This window comes from Salvelinus alpinus, chromosome 12, assembly GCF_045679555.1.
Source record: "Salvelinus alpinus chromosome 12, SLU_Salpinus.1, whole genome shotgun sequence".
NCBI classification, from domain to species: Eukaryota; Metazoa; Chordata; class Actinopteri; order Salmoniformes; family Salmonidae; genus Salvelinus; species Salvelinus alpinus.
The window spans coordinates 31,414,603-31,442,252 of NC_092097.1; the positions used below are offsets into that span (position 1 = coordinate 31,414,603).

Consider the following 27,650-nt stretch of genomic DNA (forward strand, 5'->3'; position numbering starts at 1 on the left):
CAAGCTTTTTTCTGGATGCCCCAAACAATCGGAAAGGGGATTCATCAGAGAAAATGACTTTACCCCAGTCCTCAGCAGTCCGATCCCTGTACCTTTTGCAGAATATCAGTCTGTCTCTGATGTTTTTCCTGGAGAGAAGTGGCTTCTTTGCTGCCCTTCTTGACACCAGGCCATCCTCCAAAAGTCTTCACCTCACTGTGCGTGCAGATGCACTCACACCTGCCTGCTGCCATTCCTGAGCAAGCTCTGTACCGGTGGTGCCCCGATCCCGCAGCTGAATCAACTTTAGGAGACGGTCCTGGCGGTTGCTGGACTTTCTTGGGCGCCCTGAAGCCTTCTTCACAACAATTGAACTGCTCTCCTTGAAGTTCTTGATGATCCGATAAATGGTTGATTTAGGTGCAATCTTACTGGCAGCAATATCCTTGCCTGTGAAGCCCTTTTTGTGCAAAGCAATGATGACGCCACGGGTTTCCTTGCAGGTAACCATGGTTGACAGAGGAAGAACAATGATTTCAAGCACCAGACTCCTTTTGAAGCTTCCAGTCTGTTATTCGAACTCAATCAGCATGACAGAGTGATCTCCAGCCTTGTCCTCGTCAACACTCATATCTGTGCTGACGAGAGAATCACTGACATGTCAGCTGGTCATATTGTGGCAGGGCTGAAATGCAGTGGAAATGTTTTTTGGGGGATTCAGTTCATTTGCATGGCAAAGAGGGACTTTGCAATTAATTGCAATTCATCTGATCACTCTTCATAACATTATGGAGTATATGCAAATTGCCATCATACAAACTGAGGCAGCAGACTTTGTGAAAATTAATATTTGTGTCATTCTCAAAACTTTTGGCCATGACTGTACACTGCTGAAGTTAATACTGATGGAGTCAGAATCTAATGCAGCAATCCTTCTGGAGTTAGAGTTGGGAGATGTGGTCTACATCCCGCTTCCATAAATCTACCAGATCTATCTATTCATATGGTCGTAACACCTTCAGTGGCTTCCTGCTCTTCAAATCAAATCAAATGTATTTATATAGCCCTTCTTACATCTGCTGATATCTCAAAGTGCTGTACATAAACCCAGCCTAAAACCGCAAACAGCAAGCAACGCAGGTGTAGAAGCACGGTGGCTAGGAAAAACTCCCTAGAAAGGCCAAAACCTAGGAAGAAACCTAGAGAGGAACCAGGCTATGAGAGATTATAACAGAACATGGCCAAGATGTTCAAATGTTCATAAATGACCAGCATGGTCAAATAATAATAATCCCAATAGTTGTCGAAGGTGCAACAAGTCAGCACCTCAGGAGTAAATGTCATTTGGCTTTTCATAGCCGATCATTCAGAGTATCTATACCACTTCTGCTGTCTCTAGAGAGTTGAAAACAGCTGGTCTGGGACAGGTAACACGTCCGGTGAACAGGTCAGGGTTCCATAGCCGCAGGCAGAACAGTTGAAACTGGAGCAGCAGCTTCACCGTGCAAGTTATGTTATCATGTTGAACAGAGCTGAAGGAAGTGCTTGGATGAATTCCTCCAACCAATAAATACATTCATCAAGAATTGGCAATGTGCCTTTCTTTAATTTGGTTTTCAATATTATTGATTTTTTTTAACCATATGTCCATTTAATATCCCAGGCACTGTATACTTTGTTTAGGGTTGGGGTGGGATTGTTAATGTAAACACACGTACTTGCAGATGAATCCGCCACTCTCACACTTCCTGCGGGAGTCTGTGTTCTCAGGAAAGAGCAGCTCTGGCCGATGCAGCACATCCACTAGGACAGACAGCTCAGCCTGGACCAACGGACGCAGACGGTCCTCTAGAGCTGACACTATGTCCTACGGGGGGGGGGGGGTTAGGAACGGAGGGAGATAGGGGGGGAGGAGGTTAAGACAGAGACACGTAAACCATACAGATGGATGAGTTTAAAAGGACGGACGGACTCACAAACACAGTGTACCCACCTGCAGTCTCTCAATGATGTTCCTGTAGTCTCGCGAAGCGGTCAGTACCGAGTCTCTGCGGGCAGCATTGCGGGCAGACATTCTCCAGGACATTGCTGTCTTCTGGACGATGTTGTTGGACTTCACAAACAGGTTGTTCACCTGGCTGTCCAGATCCACCGGGATGGCGATGGCTCGCCCTTTAGCTGTCACACACCAAGAAAGCCAAATAATGTGTGTGTAGAGGTCTTACAGACAGTATGATACTACAGACAGTATGATACAACACTCATCTTTATAGTACATCCCAATCATAATACCACTGCCTTATCAGGGGATTTGACTAACAAAAGAACAACAAATTACTAACATGAAGTTGGATTTCTTTGAAAACATACATAAATAAAGTGTTATATAGCATGTCAAATCTATACATACACCAGAGTAGTTCATATAACTACTTATTATTTTGAGTTGTCTTTGTTAGTTGATGATATAATCAGTGTTGGGGGTTAGTGTTAGGAATGTGTTGTCCTCCTTACCCACGTCAGACAGCACCTTGATACAGCTCTCCACTGAGCCCTTCTGAACTGGGACCAGCCAGTTACAGTGATACACTCTGAACACTGCCTGTAACTGCTGAACAAACACAGGCTGTCTGGTCTGGGGACAGGGAGAAGGTAGAGGGAGAATAATAATAATAAGTTATAACATAGATCAACTATACGGAACAAAAATATAAACGCAACGTGTAAAGTGTTGGTCCCATGTATCATGATTTGTATCATGAAGCACAAAAAGCTTACTTTTCTCAAATGTTATGCACAAATTTGTTTACATCCCTGTTAATGAGCATTTCTCCTTAGCCAAAATAATCCATCCACCTGACAGGGGTGGCATATCAAGAAGCTGATTAAACAGCATGATCATTACACATGTGCTGGGGACAATAAAAGGCCACTAAAATGTGCAGTTTTGTCACACAAATCCATGCCACAGATGTCTCAAGTTTTGAGGGAGCGTGCAATTGGCATGTTGACTGCAGGAATGTCCACCAGAGCTGTTGCCAGAGAACTGAATGTACATTTTTCTACCATAAGCAACCTCTAAAGTCATTTTAGAGAATTTGGCAGTACTTCCAACCGGTCTCACAACCGCAGACCATCTGTGACCACGCCCAGGACCTCCACATCCGGCTTCTTCACCTGCAGGATCATTTGAGACCAGCCACCCGGATAGCTGATGAACCTGTGGGTTTGCACAAGCAAAAAAGTTCTGCACAAACTGTCAGAAACCATCTCAGGGAAGCTCATCTGCTTGCTCGTCGTCCTCACCAGGGTCTTGACGTTGTAACTGACTGCAGTGGGCAAATGCTCACCTTCGATGGCCACTGGCACGCTGGAGAAGTGTGCTCTTCACGGATGAATACCGGATTCAAATGCACCGGGCAGATGGTATGGTGTCGTGTGGGCGATATGCTGATGTCAACGTTGTGAACAGAGTGCCCCATCGTGGCGGTAGAGTTATGGTATGGGCAAGCATATGCTACAGACAACGAACAAAATATAATTTTATCGATTGCAATTTGAATGCACAGAGATACCGTGATCCTGAGGCCCATTGTTGTGCCATTCATTTGCCACCATCACCTCATGTTTTAGCATGATAATGCACAGCCCCATGTTGCAAGATCTATACACAATTCCTGGAAGCTGAAAATGTCCCAGTTCTTCCATGGCCTGCATACTCAGACAGATCACCCATTGAGCATGTTCGGGATGCCCTGGATCAATGTGTACGACAGGGTGTTCCAGTTCCTGCCAATATCCAACAACTTCGCACAACCAATGAAGTGGATTGGGACAACGTTCCACAGGCCACAATCAAAAGCCTGATCAACTCTATGCAAAAGGAGTTGTCACGCTGCATGAGGTGAATGGAGGTCACACCAGATACTGACTGGTTTTCTGATCCTCGCCCCTATGCTTTTTTAAAAAGTATCTGTGACCAACAGATGCATATCTGTATTCCCAGTCATATGAAATCCATAGATTTAGGCCTAATTCATTTATTTCAATTGACGGATTTCCTTATATCAACAGTAACTCAGTAAAATCTTTGAAATTGTTACATGTTGCATTTACATTTTTGTTCAGTGTAGATAATACTAAAAGGTCTATTGAACCATGCTATTGTATACCTAACAGGAATGTTTCCAACTCACACTTAATATCAAGTCTCCACCATTACAAATCAAATGTACACCTAACCCTGTGAAACAACATGACACACATGGGAAATCTGCCTCAGATTCTGCTGCATCCTCACAACCTGTTACCTTACACCACAAACCCCTCCCCCTTCTGACTGTGGTAGGGTAGAGGGGGAGGGGCGATAACACCTGTAACCAGGCCAGCAGGGAGGTGGTGAAGAATCTAACTGCTGGGTTTAGCGGCAGTTAGCTTTCCCATGTGAAACACCAAGCACCAACATCACACCGTCATATTGCCCCAGCCCACCCAAACCCCTGTGTCACAACACCCTGTCAGACCAACTGAACATGACTAAACATAAATAGTTTGCATTCAGACAAAAATTGGAGAGGAAACATTGCATTTGTGCTAAGGTTGCCTAACCTTACCAACACCAGCTGAGGTAATGGGATGGAAAAGCACATGCACCTGCATACTCACACATGAAACATTAGCACCCAGATGTGTGTGGTCCCCATTCCAATAAATGTAAATAAAATACCTCTATCATTTTCCCCAAAAGTGAGGCCTGCAGCAGAGGATGAAAGCAGTCAGAAAATAAAATAATTGTCAGTGACAATATTCAGGACAAGCCACTTGATAACCTGGTATCTCACCTCTCTTACAGTCTCTACACCAGGGATTATCTAGTAGATTGAGACGCGAGATGATTTTTTCTTGAGCGGATGGTCAGGGGGCCAGAACTTAATTACAAATATTTTGTTGACTGCAAATTGACCGTAAAAAGCCCAAACAGATATAATATTTGACTAAAACATAATCACATTACATTTGTATACAATCACATCTCTCTATTGTGCGTGGGAATCATTTGGAACAGATTATCAAAATCACTTGCAGCTGGTGTCTTTACAGTATTCTGTCCAACAATAAAAAATACAATTATTGTTCAGAAAACTTGGGGGGACAAATAAAATCACCCGTGGGCCAAATTTGGCCAGGAGGCAACCAGTTGGGGAACCTTGCTCTACACACTGGTGCAGATGCCCATAATAATCAACTCTTACCCTACGAGGTCCGGAGCCTGCTGGTTTTCTGTTCTACATGATAATTAATTGCACCAACCTGGTGTCACAGGTCTAAATCAGTGCATGATTAGAAGGGAACAATGAAAAAAATGCAATGGAACTGCCTTCATGGTCCAGAGTTCAGTTTGAGGGGTCTAGAAGGTCTAATGTCTTCTATTCTAGGAATTGAAGAGCGAGCCGTTTACCAAGAAGTACAAGAATGGACATTGAACACAATGATCAACAATTACTGCATGTTGTCTACCAAGGATATGACTGTACAACAGGAAAACGCCATGATAATCATTACAGACGGTCACAGGAAGAGGCTACAGCCGTAAGGCTAGGATGATGACTAACTCCATGTTCAAGGATGAAAGACAGAAATGGCAAACGAGGTTGAAGGAACTGAGGGAAGGAGGTGTGTACTGGCTTTCTCTGACAGTACGTCACTTATGTTCAGGGAAGGGATGCATTTTAAAACCGTATTGCTCGCACACACCACACACACCTGGTCTAGAGTTCTATGAATCACCATCTACATTCTCAGAAATTGGTAGGAATCACTTAAGAGCCTATAGCTTAAACCCATTTGAATTCAATCACTTTTTGAAAGCATCCCTTTTTGATTTAAACAAAACTTCCTATACATGTTTGCCCACAGAAGAAGTTTATTTTTAGACCTGAATTCAGGATATATCCAGGCTGCATCCGGCCGTGATTGGGAGTCACGTGATTGGGAGTCCCCTGCATCACATCTGGCCGTGATAGTAGTCCGAGTTTGGCCGGGGTAGGCCGTCATTGTAAATAAGAATTTGTTCTTAACTGACTTGCCTAGATAAATAAAATATGTATATATATATACACACACACACAGTGGGGAGAACAAGTATTTGATACACTGCCGATTTTGCAGGTTTTCCTACTTACAAAGCATGTAGAGGTCTGTAATTTTTATCATAGGTACACTTCAACTGTGAGAGACGGAATCTAAAACAAAAATCCAGAAAATCACATTGTATGATTTTTAAGTAATTCATTTGCATTTTATTGCATGACATAAGTATTTGATCACCTACCAACCAGTAAGAAATCCGGCTCTCACAGACCTGTTAGTTTTTCTTTAAGAAGCCCTCCTGTTCTCCACTCATTACCTGTATTAACTGCACCTGTTTGAACTCGTTACCTGTATAAAAGACACCTGTCCACACACTCAATCAAACAGACTCCAACCTCTCCACAATGGCCAAGACCAGAGAGCTGTGTAAGGACATCAGGGATAAAATTGTAGACCTGCACAAGGCTGGGATGGGCTACAGGACAATAGGCAAGCAGCTTGGTGAGAAGGCAACAACTGTTGGCGCAATTATTAGAAAATGGAAGAAGTTCAAGATGACGGTCAATCACCCTCGGTCTGGGGCTCCATGCAAGATCTCACCTCGTGGGGCATCAATGATCATGAGGAAGGTGAGGGATCAGCCCAGAACTACACGGCAGGACCTGGTCAATGACCTGAAGAGAGCTGGGACCACAGTCTCAAAGAAAACCATTAGTAACACACTACGCCGTCATGGATTAAAATCCTGCAGCGCACGCAAGGTCCCCCTGCTCAAGCCAGCGCATGTCCAGGCCCGTCTGAAGTTTGCCAATGACCATCTGGATGATCCAGAGGAGGAATGGGAGAAGGTCATGTGGTCTGATGAGACAAAAATAGAGCTTTTTGGTCTAAACTCCACTCGCCGTGTTTGGAGGAAGAAGGATGAGTACAACCCCAAGAACACCATCCCAACAGTGAAGCATGGAGGTCGAAACATCATTCTTTGGGGATGCTTTTCTGCAAAGGGGACAGGACGACTACACCGTATTGAGGGGAGGATGGATGGGGCCATGTATCGCGAGATCTTGGCCAACAACCTCCTTCCCTCAGTAAGAGCATTGAAGATGGGTCGTGGCTGGGTCTTCCAACATGACAACGACCCAAAACACACAGCCAGGGCAACTAAGGAGTGACTCCGTAAGAAGCATCTCAAGGTCCTGGAGTGGCCTAGCCAGTCTCCAGACCTGAACCCAATCGAATTTTCGTCTGCCTTTCAGGACCGGAACGAGCCTGTGGTTTTCTGAACATAACGCGCAAACCAAATGGCGGTGTTTGGTTATAAAACTAATCTTTATCGAACAAAAATAACATTTAATGTGTAACTGGGAGTCTCGTGAGTGCAAACATCCGAAGATTATCAAAGGTAAGCGATTCATTTTATTGCTTTTCTGACTTTCGTGACCAAGCTAATTTGGGGCTAGCTGTTCTTACTGTTTTGTCTAGTGATTGATAAACTCACAAACGCTTGGATTGCTTTCGCTGTAAAGCATATTTTCAAAATCTGACACGATAGGTGGATTAACTACAAGCTATGCTGTGTTTTGGTATATTTCACTTGTGCTTTCATGATTATAAATATTTTTAGTATTATTTTTGAATTTGGCGCTCTGCAATTCAGCGGTTGTTTACGAAAATGATCCCGCTAAAGGGATCCGTGCGGCAAGAAGTTAACATCGACAGGGCTCTGTGTGTGGAGTAAATGTGGTCTAGAGTTTTTTCCCCTCGGGTTGCACATTTAACATGCTGATAAAGATTAGGTAGAATGGATTTGAGATTCCCTGCATTAAAGTCCCCGCCCACTAGGAGAGCTGCCTCTGGATGAACGTTTTCCTGTTTGCTTATGGCCGTATACAGCTCATTGAGTGCGGTCTTAGTGCCAGCATCAGTCTGTGGTGGTATATCGACGGCTACAAAAAATATAGATGTAAACTCTCTTGGTAAATAGTGTGGTCTAGAGCTTATCATGAGATACTCTACCTCAGGCGAGCAAAACAGAGACTTCCTTAGATTTCGTGCACCAGCTGTTGTTTACAAATATACATAGTCCGCCGCCCCTTGTCTTACCAGAAGCCGCTGTTCTATCCTGCCGAAAAAGCTTAAAACCCGCCAGGTGTATTTTAATCATGTTGTCGTTCAGCCATGACTCGGTGAAACATAAGATATTACAGTTTTAATGTCCTGTTGGTAGGATATACATGCTCGTAGTTCGTCTATTTTATTATCGATTGATTGTACGTTGACTAATAGGACCGATGGTAAAGGTAGATTACCCTCTCGGCAACAGATCCTTACAAGGCACCCGGACCGTCGTCCACGATATCTCCGGCTTTTCCTCCTGCGAATGATGGGGATGAGAGCCCTGTTGGGCTTCCGAAGTAAATCCTTCCTGTCCGACTCTGTCACGTTCCTGACCTTATTTCCTTTATTTTGTCTTTGTTTAGTATGGTCAGGGCGTGAGTTGGGGTGGGCATTCTATGTTATGTGTTTCTATGTTGGGTTCAATGTATTAGCCTGATATGGTTCTCAATTAGGGGCAGGTGTTTTACGTTTCCTCTGATTGAGAACCATATTAAGGTAGGCTGTTCTCACTGTTTGTTTGTGGGTGATTGTTCCTGTGTCAGTGTTTGTACCACACGGGACTGTTTCGTTTCGTTCGTTCGTTCGTGTGTTCCGTCCTGTTCGTGCGTTCATGTGTTTTGTTCTCAAGTTCAGGTCTGTTCACGTCGTTTGTTATTTTGTAGTTTGTTCAAGTGTTTTTCGTCTTCATTTAAATAAACGTGATTATGTCTTTAAACTACGCTGCATATTGGTCCGATCCTTGCTCCTCTTCAGATGAGGAGAAAGACGAGCGTTACAGACTCATTGAAGAATTCTTCCAGTATGGGGTGAGTAATCGCTGCCCTGATGTCAAGAAGCTCTTTTCGGTCATAAGACACGGTGGCAGAAACATTATGTACAAAATAACTTGCGAAAAAACATGCACAATAGCACAATTGGTTACAGGATCGTAAAACGGCAGCCATCTCCTTTGGCGCCATTATCATCGCCATTATTATCTCCATTTTTCAAGTCAACATTCTCTGGTGTGTTATTCCCATGTTAGTACATTTATCAGCCAAAACATGACACCCACCCTGTATTCAAGAGCATGTTGTGTCTCAATAACATATGTGTATATAAAAATAAAATACAAATCGGAGTTTACGCTTTTAGATAATTGATGTTAAAGGATAAAAACTACATTTTCTATTAAAAAACATGTTTTTCAAGAAATTATAAAATAGTTTGACTAACCCTGTTAGTAAGCTTTAAAACGATATCAAACTCAACTGTTGATTTTTTCCAGTGAAGAACACATGGCTGTCTCATGGTATGGTGGGGTATGCAAAATGGGTCAAATTTGAGCACCTTTATCTATTGAATGTTTTGGCATTAAGGTTCAAAAATCCACTTTCTGAGCACTTCTACAATGGTCAAATATGTATGGATGGTTCTGTTCAAATCAATGGAGGTGCTGTCAAAAAGTGATTGAATTGAAATGGATTCACCATATAGGTTGGTAGGTGGAGAAGGAAGTGGGGTGAAACCATTAGGTTATGTCAATGGGGGGAGGGGGCATACCGTATGCATATGTGGTTAAATGTAGATTTGGTGACTATTAGTATATCTATCCATATTTACAAACATGGTCCTGGCCACCTACACTATACAATGAAGTGATGAAAGAGAGGGAGGGGGCTGGGGGTTAAAGGTAACATAAGCTAGTTGTGGGAGGGGCTATGTTAGGAGAGAGACCGGTGCCTCTTGGGAGCTACACTATCTACAGAGATATTTTTGGTAATTATTAAACCTTCAACCATGACATTAGCACTGTCTTACTCTGAGGCGAGCCAAACCAAGCTTTACTGAGCCGGCCTGGTTACACATCCACCACTTTCAGGACGGTTTAGACAATGTGAAAAGAAACTATCTGATCCAACACAGTTTGGTTTCGGTCAACACAATCATGTAAAATGGATAACATAGTGGTTAGTTGTTGGTTGCCAGTGGTTACCTGCAGGCTGGTGGACTGGTCGGAGAAGGGTGAGCTGAAGAAGGTGGTCACGATGCCCATGACTGTCTCGGTCACGTAGCTCTCCAGGACCGTGTCGGCGTGTTTGCGGTCACTCGTGTTGTTGCACACCTGCAGAAGTCACAAGGTCAAGAAGGTGACCACAACTCATTCCTGTTTCACCTGCAGTTGTACTGCAATTATAACATCTACACAGTCTGAATACTGAAATGAACGCAGGCCTACGTACAGTATAGTACAGTACAGGAGGATAAACTGTGTTATGCTAATAATTATACTATTGTGCTCCAATGATGCCTTGTAAATTAGTTTAATTGAAACCCTGACCCAAACTCATCAGTCATTCAGACATAGAACTATTGTGTAAGTGTTGTCCCTCACCCTGCAGATGTCCACCAGGAAGTTCTCAAAGAGCTTCCACATGTGGTTGCTGGTGTAGATCTCCTTCATCTCCACCTCTGTGTCCACATAGCAGTGGTTCAGGAAGTTGATGTAGGCTATCTTCACCTGGAAGGACAGGATTAAATACCATCATTACACCCTGTCTATGCCCCTAGGAGTTGTTTTACAATGATGAAGAATGCATCTTGATTGTAGCTTTGGCCTGGGCTGGAGTACAGTGGCATGATGTTAGTTGACATGGTTATACTGGGTTTGTTCCCATAGAGTGAGGCTCAAAACTGTCTAACACAGAGAAGATGACAGCTAGTGGACAATTAGTTGTCCACAAGAGTGAAACGGGGACGAGGGCATACAGGCCTTTGTGGGGACGGTTAGTTGATAATTGGTACTGTTGGCTTGTGATGTCTTGGGGACCCATAGCCCCCTGCTATAGACCTTCAAGTCTAACCCTAATCCCCACCCTTCTCTCTCTGCATCTTTCATCCTGCATCTCCTCAGCTCACCTCAGGGATACAGTCCTCGTGGGTGACCACCCTCACTATGTCGTCCAGAGGCAGCAGAGAGTTACATTTGATCTCAGTGTAGACGTTCTTTCCCTCAGTGCAGACAGCCAGCAGCTCTACCAGGTGAATGTGGTACATCAGAGGACTGTTCTGATCCATACGGTCCCGCTCCGACCGCATCATCGTCACCAGGGTCTGGAAGGACGCACGGTCGTTGTAGAACACCAGCACATCCTCGCCAGCGTTCACCAACTATGGAGGAGAGAGGGACAGAAAATAAATACAAATATAGAGAGTCAATGGAGGGTACAGGGTAGGTTGAAAAGGGATGGTCAAATATGTCCGAATAGGATTAGTTGGTGATCGACTTGAGTTGCATATGATTTGGTATTAAGGTATTAAGTTGTAGAAATAGACAACTCTTTTAGAATGACAAATTAACTGTCTTGAAAAGAGTAAACTAGAATGAAACGTTGACAAATACACATGCTGAGGTTATTACTGAAAAAATACCTCAGCCATGACGATGTCTTGACACTTCTTAATGAACTTGCTCTCGGCCTTGACGATGGTCTGCAGGAACTTGAGGTACTGGACGTTGCGGCCGTGCGTCTCGATGCAGTGGACAAAGTGCTGCACCACTCGCTCATTGATCTCACTGCACAGCTGGAAGTTATTCATGAAGATATGCTGCATGGTGACTGCCTCGAGGATCTGTAAGGGGGGAAGAGAGAGAAGAGGGGGAGGGAGAGAGAGAAAGAAAGAGTAGAAGAGATGGTTAGAGTAAGACAGTGTTAATGTCATGGTAAGAGTAAGAACAGTGGTGAGGTCATGGTGGGTCAGTGTAGTCTGTCTCACCCCAGGGTTGAGGAACAGGTTGATGTGTTTGTGGAGCAGGGCCTGGTTCTGCTGGTTCCCTGCACAGAAGTTCTGCAGGAATTGGTGGGCCAGCTTCATGATCTCCTGCATACACACATCCTCCCCCTGGAGACAACACCGAGGATGAAAGGATGGAGAGCACACAAACACACCTCTACAAACACACCCACACAAACAAACACAGTACCTTCTCATAGGGGATCTGCAGTAACTCCAGCACCACGGTGTGAGCCCCCATGTTCCTGAGGAGTCTCTGCTGCTGCTTCTTACTCTTCCTGCCGGACAGACTCTCCTGAACACACAGCCTACTGAGACGCAGCAGAATCTACACACACACACACACACACACACACACACACGTAGATAGAGCTTCACGATGTTAACCATAGCTCTATCTCTATCATACCTGTATGATAATACAGTATAATGAAAAGTTAAAAAAGACTGTTTAGACTTCACCTCCTTCACCACTCTGTAGTTGTAGCTGCTGGTGCTCTCTGGTTTCTTTGGTTTGTCTGAGCCACTTGAGTTGGAGTCACCCTAAAGAATAAGACCATTAGCCAATGCATCTCTCCCAAAAGATAGCTAGCAGGCTAACACCAACGCTCTATTGCCATAGTTTAACACATAGAGCTAAGCACTAGGTGGCTAACTCCTTTTCTGTGGATGCCTACTACCGTACCTTCTTGGACTACTACCGTACCTTCTTAGACTACTACCGTACCTTCTTAGACTACTACCGTACCTTCTTGGACTACTACCGTACCTTCTTGGACTACTACCGTACCTTCTTGGACTACTACCGTACCTTCTTGGACTACTACCGTACCTTCTTGGACTACTACCGTACCTTCTTGGACTACTACCGTACCTTCTTGGACTACTACCGTACCGCATGTTGGAGCTCAAAGCATAATATTTTCACTGTACCCTGCAACCCTGTACATGTGCCTATCAAACACTCTGAATCTGAATCTACTACTGTACCTTCTCGGGCTACTACCGTACCTTTTTGTGTTGAGACTCGGCAGAGTGTTCCCCAGTGTCCATGCCCTCGTCTGGCCCCAGTCTCTTGTAGACCCACAGCTCAGACTTCTCCACAATGGAGCGTAGCTGGTCCAGGTCTGACTTGATCTGTTTGTAGTTTTCCACATCCTGACTGGTCACCAGCAACTGGACCTGGAGGCATGGGCAACACGCCAGTAGGACACCAGTATGGAGGATACCAGATGTGGGATGGTTGCATGGTGTTTATGATTAGAGATGAACAAGAGTTTTACCTGGTCATGTGACTGGACTAGGATCAACTCTGGGCCCTAGTTGGAGTGTATATCTACAGGTTTTCCTGGTCAGGTCATGGAGTAATTTACTGGTCAAGCATGACTAAAGCCCTACCGGGTACTTATAGTCTGTTAGGATAATTGGAATTACTCTAAGAATATTAGGTAAGTGAGTAATGGGGTCATTGGTAGGCTACACAGTGTAATGGTATGACTATTCTGTATGTATGACAGTATGACTAATAGGACTACATTTAACATTTTAGTCATTTAGCAGACATTCGTATTCAGAAGAACATACAATAAGTGCATAATAATATGTCCAAATAAGCAGAGGTGTGGACTCGAGTCACATGACTTGGACTCGAGTCAGACTTGAGTCACAAATATGATGACTTGCAACTCGACTTTGACTTTAACACCAATGACTCGTGACTTGACTTGGACTTGAGCCTTTTGACTTGAACTGACTTGATACCTTCCCTAAGCCCAAATATTAAAAATGCTATTAAAAAAAGTGTGCAGCGCATCAACTCTTCATTTAACAGATTACAGTTTGAATTGGACAGCAGCCAATCAAATTGTGGCAGCTGAGAAAAAGTTGTGTGTGGCAGTGCAGAGGAACATCGTCGGGTGAATTCAGATGGAGCCCTTGGAAAGATGATACCCCAAATTATTATTTTCGGAAATAAAGACTACGCTGTAGTCAACAAAAAACGGATTGCAACTTGCAGAACATGCGGGAAGAACATTACAGATGGAGGCGCAACAACTTCCAACTTTGTTTGACATTTGAAGCTGCACAAAGAACGGTAAGTTGTGGCTAATATAGCCGACAGCTATATATTTTATTACTTTACTGGTGTATCATGTAGGCTAACGTAACGTTAAATCAATGAGCCTCCACACAGTCAGTCAGTGCGGGAACGTGATCATTGCACCCAAGATTGAGCTACAACAGGCTAGGCAGTTGGTAGCCTAAATCCTGCCTGATGTTACTGCTGTTCCTGAAACCATTGACATACGTTAGCCTACTGTAACCACACAGAGAGAGAGTGTGTGTGTGTGTGTGTGTGTTAAGGTTGGGCGATTGTGTACAAGCCTACATTGCACGATTGCGCCGGGGCGGGTCTTTCTTATGGCTACCCATGTATTTCCATGGACATATAAAGTTTATTTGGAAAGTAATAAATATATATATTTTTTAAAAGCATTCATGATTTGCGTAAATGTATTATACAAACTATTACTCTTGTTAAAAATATGAAATGGTATTACATTTGGTGAAGAGCACATTATGACTTGTTAAGGACTCGAAACTCAAAGTTTAGGACTTGAGACTTGACTTAAGACTTGTTGGTCTTGACTTGGGACTTGAGTGCTAAGACTTGAGACTTACTTGTGACTTGTAAAACAATGACTGTGTCCCACCTCTGCAAATTAGTATAGCTAATGGGTATGCTTTTGTGATGCATGAATCAGCTCAAAACCCTGGTCTTTCTGTTTATACAATCTACTCATGCATTTAGAATTGGCTACTTTAAATGAGATGTGGGTCATCATTTCTATTATATTACATTAGGCGGGTGAAGGTCAGTACATTTTTTACTGCAGGTCAGATGCGGATCAAAAAGATCCCTGGCCTATGCATCATTAGTATATACAGTATACTAGTTGTATGGTGGGTGGGTGGGTAGCAGTAGAGTACCTGTTTGAAGGCCTGTAGAACCTCCTGTCTCTGACTGAAGTGTCTGAAGAGCAGGTGGAGGGCTCGGGACACCAGGGGAGGGTAGTCATGCATGGTCAGGTGGAGGAGGACCCTCAGGAAGGTCCTACCACCATCGTCATCTAGATCCAACGGGGTGTTCTCCTCACTGGGTGTGGGCACACAAGCACACATATTTGAACACATTCACAAACACACACAACAAACTGAATTGGCCATGCCAAGTATGAAAAATGAACTGAAATGAGCCAGACTAATTGTTGCAGGTTTAGCGTATCACAACAGTTACCTTCCACCAAATATCCCCTCTGCCTGCTCCTCTATGTTCTCAAAGTCCAGAGCTCCTGAGAAAACAATTCAGTGACCTTAGAAACACACAAAGAGGTGTCATGCCAAGTGATGGCTGCCATAAGATGAATTCTTCTCCCACCTGGCATGTTGTTTGGTCCCTCATGGGTTCCTGCTATAGACAGATCTGACTGGGAGTTGCTCTCATCAAACTCCCTCTTAAAGATACACAGCAAACAGGAGATCCGGTAGTCCAGACGCACATTCAGAATGAACTGCAGAGAGACGGGAGGAACATGACACATACTAAATGAGTAAGACTATTGTATAGTAGAGGGATTATATTAGGATAAGCAATGGGGGATATGGATGAGTGGTTGGGGATAAGGAGGGTAACCAAGTTCGGGGGAAGGATATTTGCAAAGGAGTGTATACAGTATGTCCACTGCATGTATGCATCGATAGTGATGTGTGTGTGTGTGTGTGCCTTTCTACCTGTAGTATCTCTATGATCTTGAGCTTGGTGTCCATGACAAGGATGTCCTGTTTCTCCGGCTCTGTTTGGGTCTTGACCTGGTCCCCGTTGGGGGGGTTGATGGGGTTGGTGGGCAGGAAACCCCCTCCTCTCAGGACCACCTGGGTCATCAGCTCCCCCACTCCGTGGATGGAGCGCATCACGTTACTGCCTGGAAACGCACGCAGGCACACATGATTGGGCCATCCATCATGTATTAGAGAGCACAATTGTTCGGTCCTTTGTTGGCCATGGGGTGAATAATGCTCAAGCTCAGGGTTGCAAAATCCCAGAATCTCTGAGAAAAACCTGGGAACTTTAGGAATGTTTCTGGAAATTTGCAACTCTATTCAAGCCCCACTGATGTTTGATCTTTCACCCCTCTGGGGGGCAGTGTGTTACTGTGCCCTACCTTTAGTCTCGTCTCCCTTCTCCAGCTTGTTGATGGGGAAGATGGTGCTGACGTGGACACAGTCCAGGATGGCTAGTAGGATCTTGGTCAGCCTCAGCAGGTCACTGAAGTTGTAGAAGCCAAAGTAGATGAGGTTCCTGGATAGATTCACTACCTGGGAACAGACCGAAAGAAATGGGAAGAGAGAACAAAGCTAGTGCAAATCCATGTCCTACTGAGACTCATTCTGCTATGACCAATAGGGGTTGAGTCTCTAGATGGACTGACCAATTACCTCGAAGGTTAGTTTGTTCTTCTCCTTGTCGGCGAATGGGAAGCTCTGACACACCACGTCTCTTAGGTAGTTCTCGACAAACTCCATGGTCAGGGCAAAACGCTCCTTGATCTCATCCTTGGATGTGCCGTCGTTGTCATAGCTGGTAGCAAGGGATACAGGTAGGGGACAGGTGACAACTTATGACTCTAACTCTTACCATGTTAATGCTACTCTCACACTACACAAGACTGATAAGGCTATGACATTGTATTCACTCCTTCACTCCACTTACTCCCTTCCTGATGGCCATTGGACATGATAGTCATTCCTTTCCTCAACCCTGATAGGCCATTGTCCCAGCTACTAAATCCTTTCCCCAACCCTGATAGGCCGTCGGCCCTGCCACTCACTCGTCAATGGCGATCTCGGAGGGGATCTCAGACCAGAGGCGGGCATACTTTACAGGCGTGACCTGTTCCTGGGGGTCGCGGTCCACATGCATGTGCAGCATCATGCGGCAGAAGGAAGCGCGCAGGTCGTAAGGCAGGTCCTCATCAGACATGCAGCGCAGGATCAAGTCCACGTCCAGCTGGCCAGAGATCTTATTGATGGCCAAGTACTGACGATCCAGACACATCCGCGCAAACAGGTTCAGCTGGTACCTGGGAGAGAAAGGCGTAGGGACAGGGGCAACATTGCGTGGATATTTAGAGACACAGAGGCAAGGAGGGAGACAACAAACAGAAAGGTTAATGGTGCATACTGGTTCTCTACTTCCTGGTACTTTAATAATCAATTCATATCATTAGTTTCAGAATAAAAGTGGACTATGAATGATTTCATTTATATTGGACCTTTTCCAAGTACTCATCGGAACTTCTAAGGGGAGAGGGAGTGGGTACTTACCTCATCCACTCCCAATGTGCAGGATCCCATTTCCAAAAGCAAGGATGAAACCAGCATATACACACACTAGCATCTCGACCAACACAGAAGTTATTGACTGTCTACAGTCACAGACAGTAAAGAGGAGAAAAGGCCGGGTGTTGTTTCTGACCTGTAGTAGCTGACCACCTCTTGGTCCTCCTTGGCGCCCTCCTTGGCATCCTGGGCAAGTTCTCTGATGCTCTTACTTCTGATCTCCTTACTGCTGTCCTTCCAGAACAGCCACACCTCCTCCTCGTCCTCCTCAGACTCCACTGAGTTCTCTCCGATGGACGCTCCCTCGATCTCAAACCTTGACAGCACCAATCTGGGGAGGGGAGAAGTTTTCCCTATAAGAACAGATCTAGGATCAGATTACCCTATCAGCAATAATTATCAGGGGGGAAACAACATCTGGTCAGCAGTCCAAACACTTAAAAGACACACCATATCCCCTCTGATGACGTATCATGAAGTGTGACGAGTATACACTTGCAGGGCAAGGGACTAAGGAATGATTTTTAAAATGGACCACCCTTACACAGTGATTGTGTTTTCAGCCACTGGTAGCTTGTGGGTGCTTTATATGCGCTACAGTCAATTATGATTGCATGTCCACTTATATTAACTATATAATTATTAATATACGCCTACTGTATGATAGCTAGCAAATTAATTAGCTAACTGACGTTAGCCTGCCTAGCTGGAACTTCTGAAGAAGGAAAATGTTTTATTTCTACAATTTCCAAAAGCTAACCAAACAAAAACATAATTACCTTAACAATAGGTGTTTGTGCCGTCGTGTGCATTAGTAGCACAATTTCTAACCTTTTTACTTACACTTGTATGTTGACTTCTCCATTGATGTTGTTAAGTGTGGCTGACTTTTCTTAGCGGATGTACAATTGTACATCGTACAGTTTCAGGCCCCGGAGTGAACATAATTGTACACTCGCAAAGCTGACTAAAAACGAGGGCTGAGGGGCTTACGTTACAAACTTCCCTTGCTTGGCTAATCATTTGGACCACCTACCAAGATGGTGACGGGGATTCCCCCAAAGGCATAAGGCGAGGGTAAGTGAACGAGGGTGTCTTTTATGAGTTTGAACCGCAGCCCTGATTTCAAAACTTAGACAGCACCAGTCTGGGGAGGAGAGGAACAGTGCTAGGCCCTCTAGCCACAGATCTAGGTTCAGATTACCCAATCACCCATCACAACCATGACTATTCAGGGAGTGGAAACAGTATGATCTCAAACCTGGACAGCACCAGTCTTGTACCAGCCCTGCTCGGAAACACTGGTAAAGTAAATGTGGTCTAAAGTGAAGACCAAACGCGGATTAGCTGAATCAGGTGTGTTGGAGCTGGGCTAGAACAAAAGCCTGCACACACAGCCAGTTGACCATCCTTGAGGTACATACAAACATGTTGGCGTGACGATACACACTACTAACACATTTAGGGGAAAGGGGGGATACCTAGTCAGTTGCAGAACTGAATGCATTCAATCAAAATGTGTCTTCCTTATTTAACTCAACCACTCTGAATCAGAGAGGTGCGGGGGGCTGCCTTAATCCACGTCATCGGCCTCATATAGCTCGGGAATACACTTTGGTTGAACCAAAAAGCTTCACATGGAGTTCTGAGAGTAAACCTGCCTCTTCATTTGTGTAGCACTGAGAACAGAACACATAAGTACAAATGAATGCAAGCCTTGCACTTTCAAGCCATGGCACACATGGAGATATTAAGTGCTTTGCAGTCGGCAAGCATTGTTTTGTCTGAAAGAACAGACGTTTACTGAATGGCTACATGTTGTTCTCTACTACAGTGCCTTCAGAAAGTATTCATGCCCCTTGACTTATTCCACATTGTGCTGAGTTATACAGCTCAAATTCAAAATTGATTTAAAAAAAAGTATCTACACACAATACCCTATAATGACAGGGTGAAAACATGCTTTTAGAAATGATTGAAAATGTATTGAAAATGAAATAGAGAAATATCTAATTAATAAAAGTTCAACACCTGAGTCAATACTTCGTAGAGCCACATTTGGCATCTTTCTGAGTAAGTCTCTAAGAGCTTTCCATACCTGGATTGTGCAAAATTTTCCCATTATTCTTTTCAAAATTCTTCAAGCTCTATCAAATTGGTTGTTGATCATTGCTAGACAACCATTTTCAGGTCTTGACATAGATTTTCAAGCAGATTTAAGTCAAAACTTTAACTCTGCCAGTCAGGAACATTCACCATCTTCTTGGTAAGCAACTCCAGGATAGATTTGGCCCTGTGTTGTAGGTTATTGTCATGCTGAAAGGTGAATTCTTCTCCCAGTTTCTGGTGGAAAGCAGACTAAACCAGATTATCCTCTAGGATTTTGTCTGTGCTTAGCTCCCTTCTGTTTATTTTTTATCCTGAAAATCTCCCCAGTCCTTAACGATTACAAGCATACCCACAGGATGATGTAGCCACCACTATGACTGAAAATATGGAGTGGTACTCAGTAATGTGCTGTATTGGATTTGCCCCAAACATAACACTTTGTATTCAGGAGAAAAAGTTAATTGCTTTACCAATTTTTTTGTTGCAATATTTCTTTAGCACCTTGTTGTAAACAGGAATCATGTTTTAGAATATGTTTTATTCTATTCAGGTTCCTTATTTTCACTCTGTCAATTAGGATAGTAATGTGGAGTAACTACAATGTTGATCCATCCTCACTTTTCTCCTATCACAGCCAATAAACTCTGTAATTGTTTTAAAGTCACCACTGGCCTCATGGTGAAATCCCTGAGTGGTTTCCTTCCTCTCCGGCAACTGAGTATTGGTATTGGACTGGGTGTATTCATCTTTGTAGTGACTGGGTCTATTGATAGACCATCCAAGGTGTAATTAATAACTTCACCATGCTCAAAGGGATATTCAGTGTCTGCTTTTTTTCTTTTTACCCATCTACCAATAGGTGCCCTTCTTTGTGAGCATTGGAAACCCTCCCTGGTCTTTGGTTGAATTTCACTGCTCAACTGAGGGACATTACAGATAATTGTGTGTGGGGTACAGAGATGAGGTAGTCATTCAAAAATCATGTGAGTCAATATAATTTGTTATGTGACTTGTTAAGCAAATTTTTACTCTTGAACTTATTTAGGCTTGCCATAATAAAGGGGTTGAATACTTATTGACTCAAGACATTTCAGCTGTTTTAATTCATTTGTAAACATTTGGAAAAACATTCCACTTTGACATTATGGGGTATTGTGTGTAGGCCAGGGACAAAAAAAATCTAAATTTAATTCATTTTAAATTCAGGCTGTAACATCAAAATTTGCCTTTTCTGAAGGCACTGTATATTGCTAAATGACCATACCATATATTATTATTATTAACCATAAACCTGGTTGTGTGTGCAGGCTGGACCATCCTGTGCTGCATGATGGTAATGTGGAATAAGTCAAGGGGTGTGAATACTTTCTGAAGGCACTGTAGATAGGCATGTCCATTAGGACAACCATGAGGACTCATTGTTCTGTAGAGCTCAAGGTCATCGTGTGGGTGCTCCAGGAGTAAACACCTCCATCATATTGTCACCTTGAGCAACTTGATCTGTACGACTGAAAGAGATCCAACTGAACACACTTCACTAAAGAGAGTAGTACTGCACTGAATATCGAGCTCTTTTTCTACCATACTAGAACAACCTGTGATAGACTATAGACCAACAACCACCGGATATTGTTAACTGTTTAGAAAATATGTTTCTATAAAGGTATTGATTGATTCTTCAAAGGAAAAGAGGAGAGGAATGGAGAGGCGAGGAGGCATACTTAGTCTCTATGAGGATGTCTCCGTTGGTGGGGTCCAGGACTGCGTTACAGATGAGCTCCTGGGTTACAGGGATAGACTTGTTCATAGACACACACAAGTCAGACAGGTAGTCCAGGAACCTGGAAGACACACACAGATCATTCAATGGACAATGACGTTCACATGTACACAAAAACAAACACATGTTTCTATAGACCTATGATCAGTCTCCAATAAAAAATTCCCCAAAAGCTTAACTTGACCACAATTAAATGACAGAGGAAAACATACCATCTGACCTTAAGCAGCTTAAAATACACTCCACAGTGTTTTACTCCCTTGATGTCTTCAATTCAATTACATAGAACACATTAACATATCTGGCTATAAAGAGCATACAGACCGATATCAAGACATGCAAATTAACACATTAAAATCTGTACCAAAAACATGTACTGCACACACAAACATGTGAGCATGCACAGTGATCACATACAATACCGGTCAAAAGGGTTTCTTTATTTCTACACTCTTGGCATTCCTCTCAACCAGCTTCACCTGGAATGTTTTTCTAACAGTCTTGAAGGAGTTCCCACATATGCTGAGCACTTATTGACTGCTTTTCCTTCACTCTGCAAGAGTCCAACTCATCCCAAACCACCTCAATTGGGTTGAGGTCGGGTGATTGTGAAGGCCAGGTCATCTGATGTAACACTCTCATTCTTCAAATCAATTTTTATTTGTCACATACACATGGTTAGCAGATGTTAATGCGAGTGTAGCGAAATGCTTGTGCTTCTAGTTCCGACCATGCAGTAATATCTAACAAGTAATCTAACCTAACAATTTCACAACAACTACCTTATACACCCAAGTGTAAAGGAATGAACAAGAATATGTACATAAAAATATATGAATGAGTGATGGCCGAACGGCATAGGCAAGATGCAGTAGATGGTATAGAGTACAGTATATACACATATGAGATGAGTAATGTAGGGTATGTAAACATTATACACTGCTCAAAAAAATAAAGGGAACACTTAAACAACACAATGTAACTCCAAGTCAATCACACTTCTGTGAAATCAAACAATGCACATTTGTGGCCTGCTGGAGGTCATTTTGCAGGGCTCTGGCAGTGCTCCTCCTTGCACAAAGGCGGAGGTAGCGGTCCTGCTGCTGGGTTGTTGCCCTCCTACGGCCTCCTCCACGTCTCCTGATGTACTAGCCTGTCTCCTGGTAGCGCCTCCATGCTCTGGACACTACGCTGACAGACACAGCAAACCTTCTTCCCACAGCTCGCATTGATGTGCCATCCTGGATGAGCTGCACTACCTGAGCCATTTGTGTGGGTTGTAGACTCCGTCTCATGCTACCACTAGAGTGAAAGCATTCAAAAGTGACCAAAACATCAGCCAGGAAGCATAGGAACTGAGAAGTGGTCTGTGGTCACCACCTGCAGAACCACTCCTTTATTGGGGGTGTCTTGCTAATTGCCTATAATTTCCACCTTTTGTCTATTCCATTTGCACAACAGCATGTGAAATGTATTGTCAATCAGTGTTGCTTCCTAAGTGGACAGTTTGATTTCACAGAAGTGTGATTGACTTGGAGTTACATTGTGTTGTTTAAGTGTTCCCTTTATTTTTTTGAGCAGTGTATAAAGTGGCATTGTTTAAAGTGGCTAATGATACATTTATTACATCAAGATGGCAAGATGCAGTAGATGGTATAGAGTACAGTATATACATATGAGATGAGTAATGTAGGGTATGTAAACATTACATAAAGTGGCTTTGTTTAAAGTGGCTAGTGATACATTTATTACATACATTTTGCCATTATTAAAGTGGCTGGAGTTAAGTCAGTATGTTGGCAGCAGCCACTAAATGTTAGTGGTGGCTGTTTAACAGTCTGATGGCCTTGAGATAGAAGCTGTTTTTCAGTCTCTTGGTCCCCGCTTTGATGCACCTGTACTGACCTTGCCTTCTGGATGATAGCGGGGTGAACAGGCAGTGGCTCAAGTGGTTGTTGTCTTTGATGATCTTTTTGGCCTTCCTGTGACATCGGGTGGTGTAGGTGTCCTGGAGGGCAGGTAGTTTGCCCCCGGTGATGCGTTGTGCAGACCTCACTACCCTCTGGAGAGCCTTACGGTTGTGGGCGGAGCAGTTGCCGTACCAGGCGGTGATACAGCCCAACAAGATGCTCTCGAATGTGCATCTGTAAAAGTTTGTGAGTGTTTTTGTGACAAGCAGACATTGAGTGTGAGGTTATTTTCCTGACACCACACTCCGAGGGCCCTCACCTCCTCCCTGTAGGCCGTCTCGTTGTTGTTGGTAATCAAGCCTACCTGTCGTCTGCAAACTTGATGATTGAGTTGGAGGCGTGCATGGCCACGCAGTCATGGGTGAACAGGGAGTACAGGAGAGGGCTGAGAACAAACCCTTGTGGGGCCCCAGTGTTGAAGATCAGCGGGGTGGAGATGTTGTTACCTACCCTCACCACCTGGGGGCGGCCCGTCAGGAAGTCCAGGACCCAGTTGCACAGGGCGGGGTCGAGACCCAGGGTCTCAAGCTTAATTACGAGTTTGGAGGGTACTATGGTGTTAAATGCTGAGCTGTAGTCGATGAACAGCATTTTTACATAGGTATTCCTCTTGTCCAGATGGGTTAGGGCAGTGTGCAGTGTGATTGCGTCGTCGTCTGTGGACCTATTGGAGCAGTAAGCAAATTGGAGTGGGTCTAGGGTGTCAGGTAGGGTGGAGGTGATATGATCCTTGTCTAGTCTCTCAAAGCACTTCATGATGACGGAAGTGAGTGCTACGGTGCGGTAGTCATTTAGCTCAGTTACCTTAGCTTTCTTGGGAACAGGAACAATGGTGGCCCTCTTGAAGCATGTGGGAACAGCAGACTGGGATAAGGATTGATTGAATATGTCCGTAAACACACCAGCCAACTGGTCTGCGCATGCTCTGAGGGCGCGGCTGGGGATACCGTCTGGGCCTGCAGCCTTGCGAGGGTTAACACTTTTAAATGTTTTACTCACGTTGGCTGCAGTGAAGGAAAGCCCGCAGGTTTTGGTTGCGGGCAGTGGCACTGTATTGTCCTCAAAGCGAGCAAAGAAGTTGTTTAGTTTGTCTGGGAGCAAGACATCATGGTCCGCGACGGGGCTGGTTTTTCTTTTGTAGTCCGTGATTGACTGTAGACCCTGCCACATACCTCTCGTGTCTGAGCCGTTGAATTGCGACTCCACTTTGTCTCTATACTGACGCTTAGCTTGTTTGATTGCCTTGCGGAGGGAATAGCTACACTGTTTGTATTTGTCACCTTGCCCTGATTAAAAGCAGTGGTTCACGCTTTCAGTTTTGCGCGAATGCTGCCATCAATCCATGGTTTCTGGTTGGGGAATGTTTTAATAGATGCTGTGGGTAGAACATCACCGATATACTTTCTAATAAACTCGCTCACCGAATCAGCGTATTCATCATTGTTGTTGTTCGACGCTATGCGGAACATATCCCAGTCCACGTGATCGAAGCAATCTTGAAGCGTAGAATCCGATTGGTCGGACCAGCGTTGAACAGACCTGAGAGCAGGGGGCTTCCTGTTTTAGTTTCTGTCTATAGGCTGGGAGCAACAAAATGGAGTCGTGGTCAGCTTTTCCGAAAGGAGAACGGGGGAGGGCCTTATATGCGTCGCGGAAGTTAGAATAACAATGATCCAGGGTTTCGGCAGCCCGGGTCACACAATCGATATGCTGATAAAATTTACGGAGCCTTGTTTTCAGATTAGCCTTGTTAAAATCCATAGCTACAATAAATGCAGCCTCAGGATATGTGGTTTCCAGTTTACATAGAGTCAAATGAAGTTTGTTCAGGGCCCTCAATGTGTCTGCTTGGGGGGGGGAGTATACACGACTGTGATTATGATCGAAGAGAATTCTTTCGGTCGGCATTTGATTGTGAGGAATTCTAAGTCAGGTGAACAAAAGGACTTGAGTTCTTGTATGTTGTTATGATCACACCACGTCTCGTTAATCATACGGCATACTTCTTACCAGAGAGATGCTTGTTTCTGTCGGCGTGATGCGTGAAGAAACCAGGTGGCTGTACTGACTCCGATAGCGTGTCTCGAGTGAGCCATGTTTCCGTGAAACAAAGAACGTTACAGTCTCTGATGTCTCTCTGGAAGGCAACCCTTGCTCGGATTTCGTCTACCTTGTTGTCAAGAGACTGGACATTGGCGAGTAGTATGCTCGGGAGCGGTGCGCGATGTGCCTGTCTTCAGAGCCTGACCAGACGACCGCTCCGTCTGCGGCGCCGTTGTTTTGGGTCGCCGGCTGGGATCCGATCCATTGTCCTGGGTGGTGGGCCAAACAGAGGATCCGCTTCGGGAAAGTCGTATTCCTGGTCGTAATGTTGGTGAGTTGATGTTGCTCTTATATCCAATAGTTCCTCCCGACTACAGGAAAAGGAGCACCGAGCACGTCCCCATTCTCATCGACGGGGCTGTAGTGGAGCAGGTTGAGAGCTTCAAATTCCTTGGTGTCCACATCAACAAACTAGATTGGTCCAAACACACCAAGACAGTCGTGAAGAGGGCACGACAAGCCTATTCCCCCTCAGGAAACTAAAAAGATTTGGCATGGGTCCTGAGATCCTCAAAAGGTTCTACAGCTGCAACATTGAGAGCATCCTGACCGGTTGCATCACTGCCTGGTACGGCAATTGCTCGGCCTCCGACCGCAAGGCACTTCAGAGGGTAGTGCGTACGGCCCAGTACACCACTGGGGCAAAGCTGCCTGCCATTCAGGACCTCTACCCCGGGCGGTGTAAGGCTTCTCAACAGTTTTTACCCCCAAGCCATAAGACTCCTGAACAGGTAACCAAATGGTTACCCGGACTATTTGCATTGTGTGTCCCCCAAACCCCTCTTTTACGCTGCTGCTACTCTCTGTTCATCATATATGCATAGTCACTTTTAACTATACATTCATGTACATACTATCTAAATTGGCCCGACCAACCAGTGCTCCCGCACATTGGCTAACCGGGCTATCTGCATTGTGTCCCACCACCCGCCAACCCCTCTTTTTACGCTTCTGCTACTCTCTGTTCATCATATATGCATAGTCACTTTAACGATACCTACATGTACATACTACCTCAATAAGCCTGACTAACAGGTGTCTGTATATAGCCTTGCTACTCTTTTTTCAAATGTCTTTTTACTGTTGTTTTATTTCTTTACTTACCTACACACACGCACAACTTTTTTTCCTGCACCATTGGTTAGAGCCTGTAAGTAAGCATTTCACTGTAAGGTCTACACCTGTTGTATTCGGCGCACGTGACAAATAAACTTTGATTTGACTGTATGTAATAAAACCTAAGATTTCCTGGGGTAACAATGTAAGAAATAACACATAAAAAACAAAATACTGCATAGTTTCCTAGGAACGCGAAGCGAGGCGGCCATCTCTGTCAGCGCCGGATGTTAGCCCTTACACAGCCTGGAGGTGTGTTAGGTCATTTTCCTGTTGAAAAACGAACGATAGTCCCACTAAGGGCAAACCAGATGGGATGGTGTAACGCTGCAGAATGCTGTGGTAGCCATGTTGGTTAAGTGTGCCTTGAATTCACAAAGACACGGCAGTTGGAACCAAAAATCAAACATTTGGTCTCATCAGACTAAAGGACAGATTTCCACCGGTCTAATGTCCATTGCTCGTGTTTCTTGGCAGAGGCAACTCTCTTCTTATTATTGGTGTCCTCTAGTAGTGGTTTCTTTGCAGCAATTCGACCATGAAGGCCTGATTCACACAGTCTCCTCTGAACAGTTGTGTCTGTTACTTGAACTCTGTGAAGCATTTATTTGGGCTGCAATTTCTGAGACTGGTAACTCTAATGAACTCTGCAGCAGAGGTAACTCTGTGTCTTTCTTTCCTGTGGCGGTCCTCATGAGAGTTTCATCATAGCGCTTGATGGTTTTTGTGACTGCACTTGAAGAAACTTTCAAAGTTCTTGAAATTTTCCACATTGACTGACCTTCATGTCTCAAAGTAATGATGAACTGTCATTTCTCTTTGCTTATTTGAGCTGTTCTTGCAATAGTATTGACTTGGTCTTTTACCAAATAGGGCTATCTTCTGTAGACCACCACTACCTTGTCACAACACAACTGATTAGCTCAAACGCACTAAGAAATAAAGAAATTCCACAAAATAACTTTTAACAAGGCACACCTGTTAATTGAACGCATTCCAGGTGACTACCTCATGAAGCTGGTTGAGAGAATGCCAAGAGTGTGCAAAGCTGTCATCAAGGCAAAGGGTGGTTACTTTGAAGAATCTCAAATATAAAATATATTTTGATTTGTTTAACACTTTTTGTTTACTACATGATTCCTTATGTGTTATTTCATAGTGTTGATGTCTTCACTATTACTCTACAATGTAGAAAATAGTAAAAATAAAGA

At 44.1% G+C, this 27,650-nt stretch overlaps 1 protein-coding gene across 6 annotated transcripts in view; it reads right to left on the reverse strand.

Annotated features, from left to right (window-relative positions):
- Nucleotides 1-27,650, reverse strand: part of LOC139535868 (inositol 1,4,5-trisphosphate-gated calcium channel ITPR1-like) — a 132,309-nt gene that overhangs the window by 84,994 nt on the left and 19,665 nt on the right. For all 6 annotated transcript variants that reach the window (XR_011667215.1, XM_071335737.1, XM_071335736.1 and 3 more), the window contains exons 15-34: nt 21,192-21,311; nt 17,498-17,692; nt 16,851-17,102; nt 16,459-16,600; nt 16,185-16,338; nt 15,754-15,944; nt 15,401-15,533; nt 15,260-15,314; nt 14,953-15,118; nt 12,973-13,143; nt 12,424-12,504; nt 12,152-12,289; nt 11,944-12,069; nt 11,599-11,799; nt 11,086-11,337; nt 10,562-10,687; nt 10,163-10,291; nt 2,494-2,614; nt 1,973-2,157; nt 1,698-1,846 (exon numbers count right to left, since the gene is read on the reverse strand). Coding sequence is in view for 5 of the 6 variants with exons in the window: in XM_071335737.1 (XP_071191838.1) it covers nt 1,698-1,846; nt 1,973-2,157; nt 2,494-2,614; nt 10,163-10,291; nt 10,562-10,687; nt 11,086-11,337; nt 11,599-11,799; nt 11,944-12,069; nt 12,152-12,289; nt 12,424-12,504; nt 12,973-13,143; nt 14,953-15,118; nt 15,260-15,314; nt 15,401-15,533; nt 15,754-15,944; nt 16,185-16,338; nt 16,459-16,600; nt 16,851-17,102; nt 17,498-17,692; nt 21,192-21,311 (3,087 nt within the window). In the remaining variant the exon portion in view is untranslated. The remainder of the gene's footprint in view (nt 1-1,697; nt 1,847-1,972; nt 2,158-2,493; nt 2,615-10,162; nt 10,292-10,561; nt 10,688-11,085; nt 11,338-11,598; nt 11,800-11,943; nt 12,070-12,151; nt 12,290-12,423; nt 12,505-12,972; nt 13,144-14,952; nt 15,119-15,259; nt 15,315-15,400; nt 15,534-15,753; nt 15,945-16,184; nt 16,339-16,458; nt 16,601-16,850; nt 17,103-17,497; nt 17,693-21,191; nt 21,312-27,650) is intronic.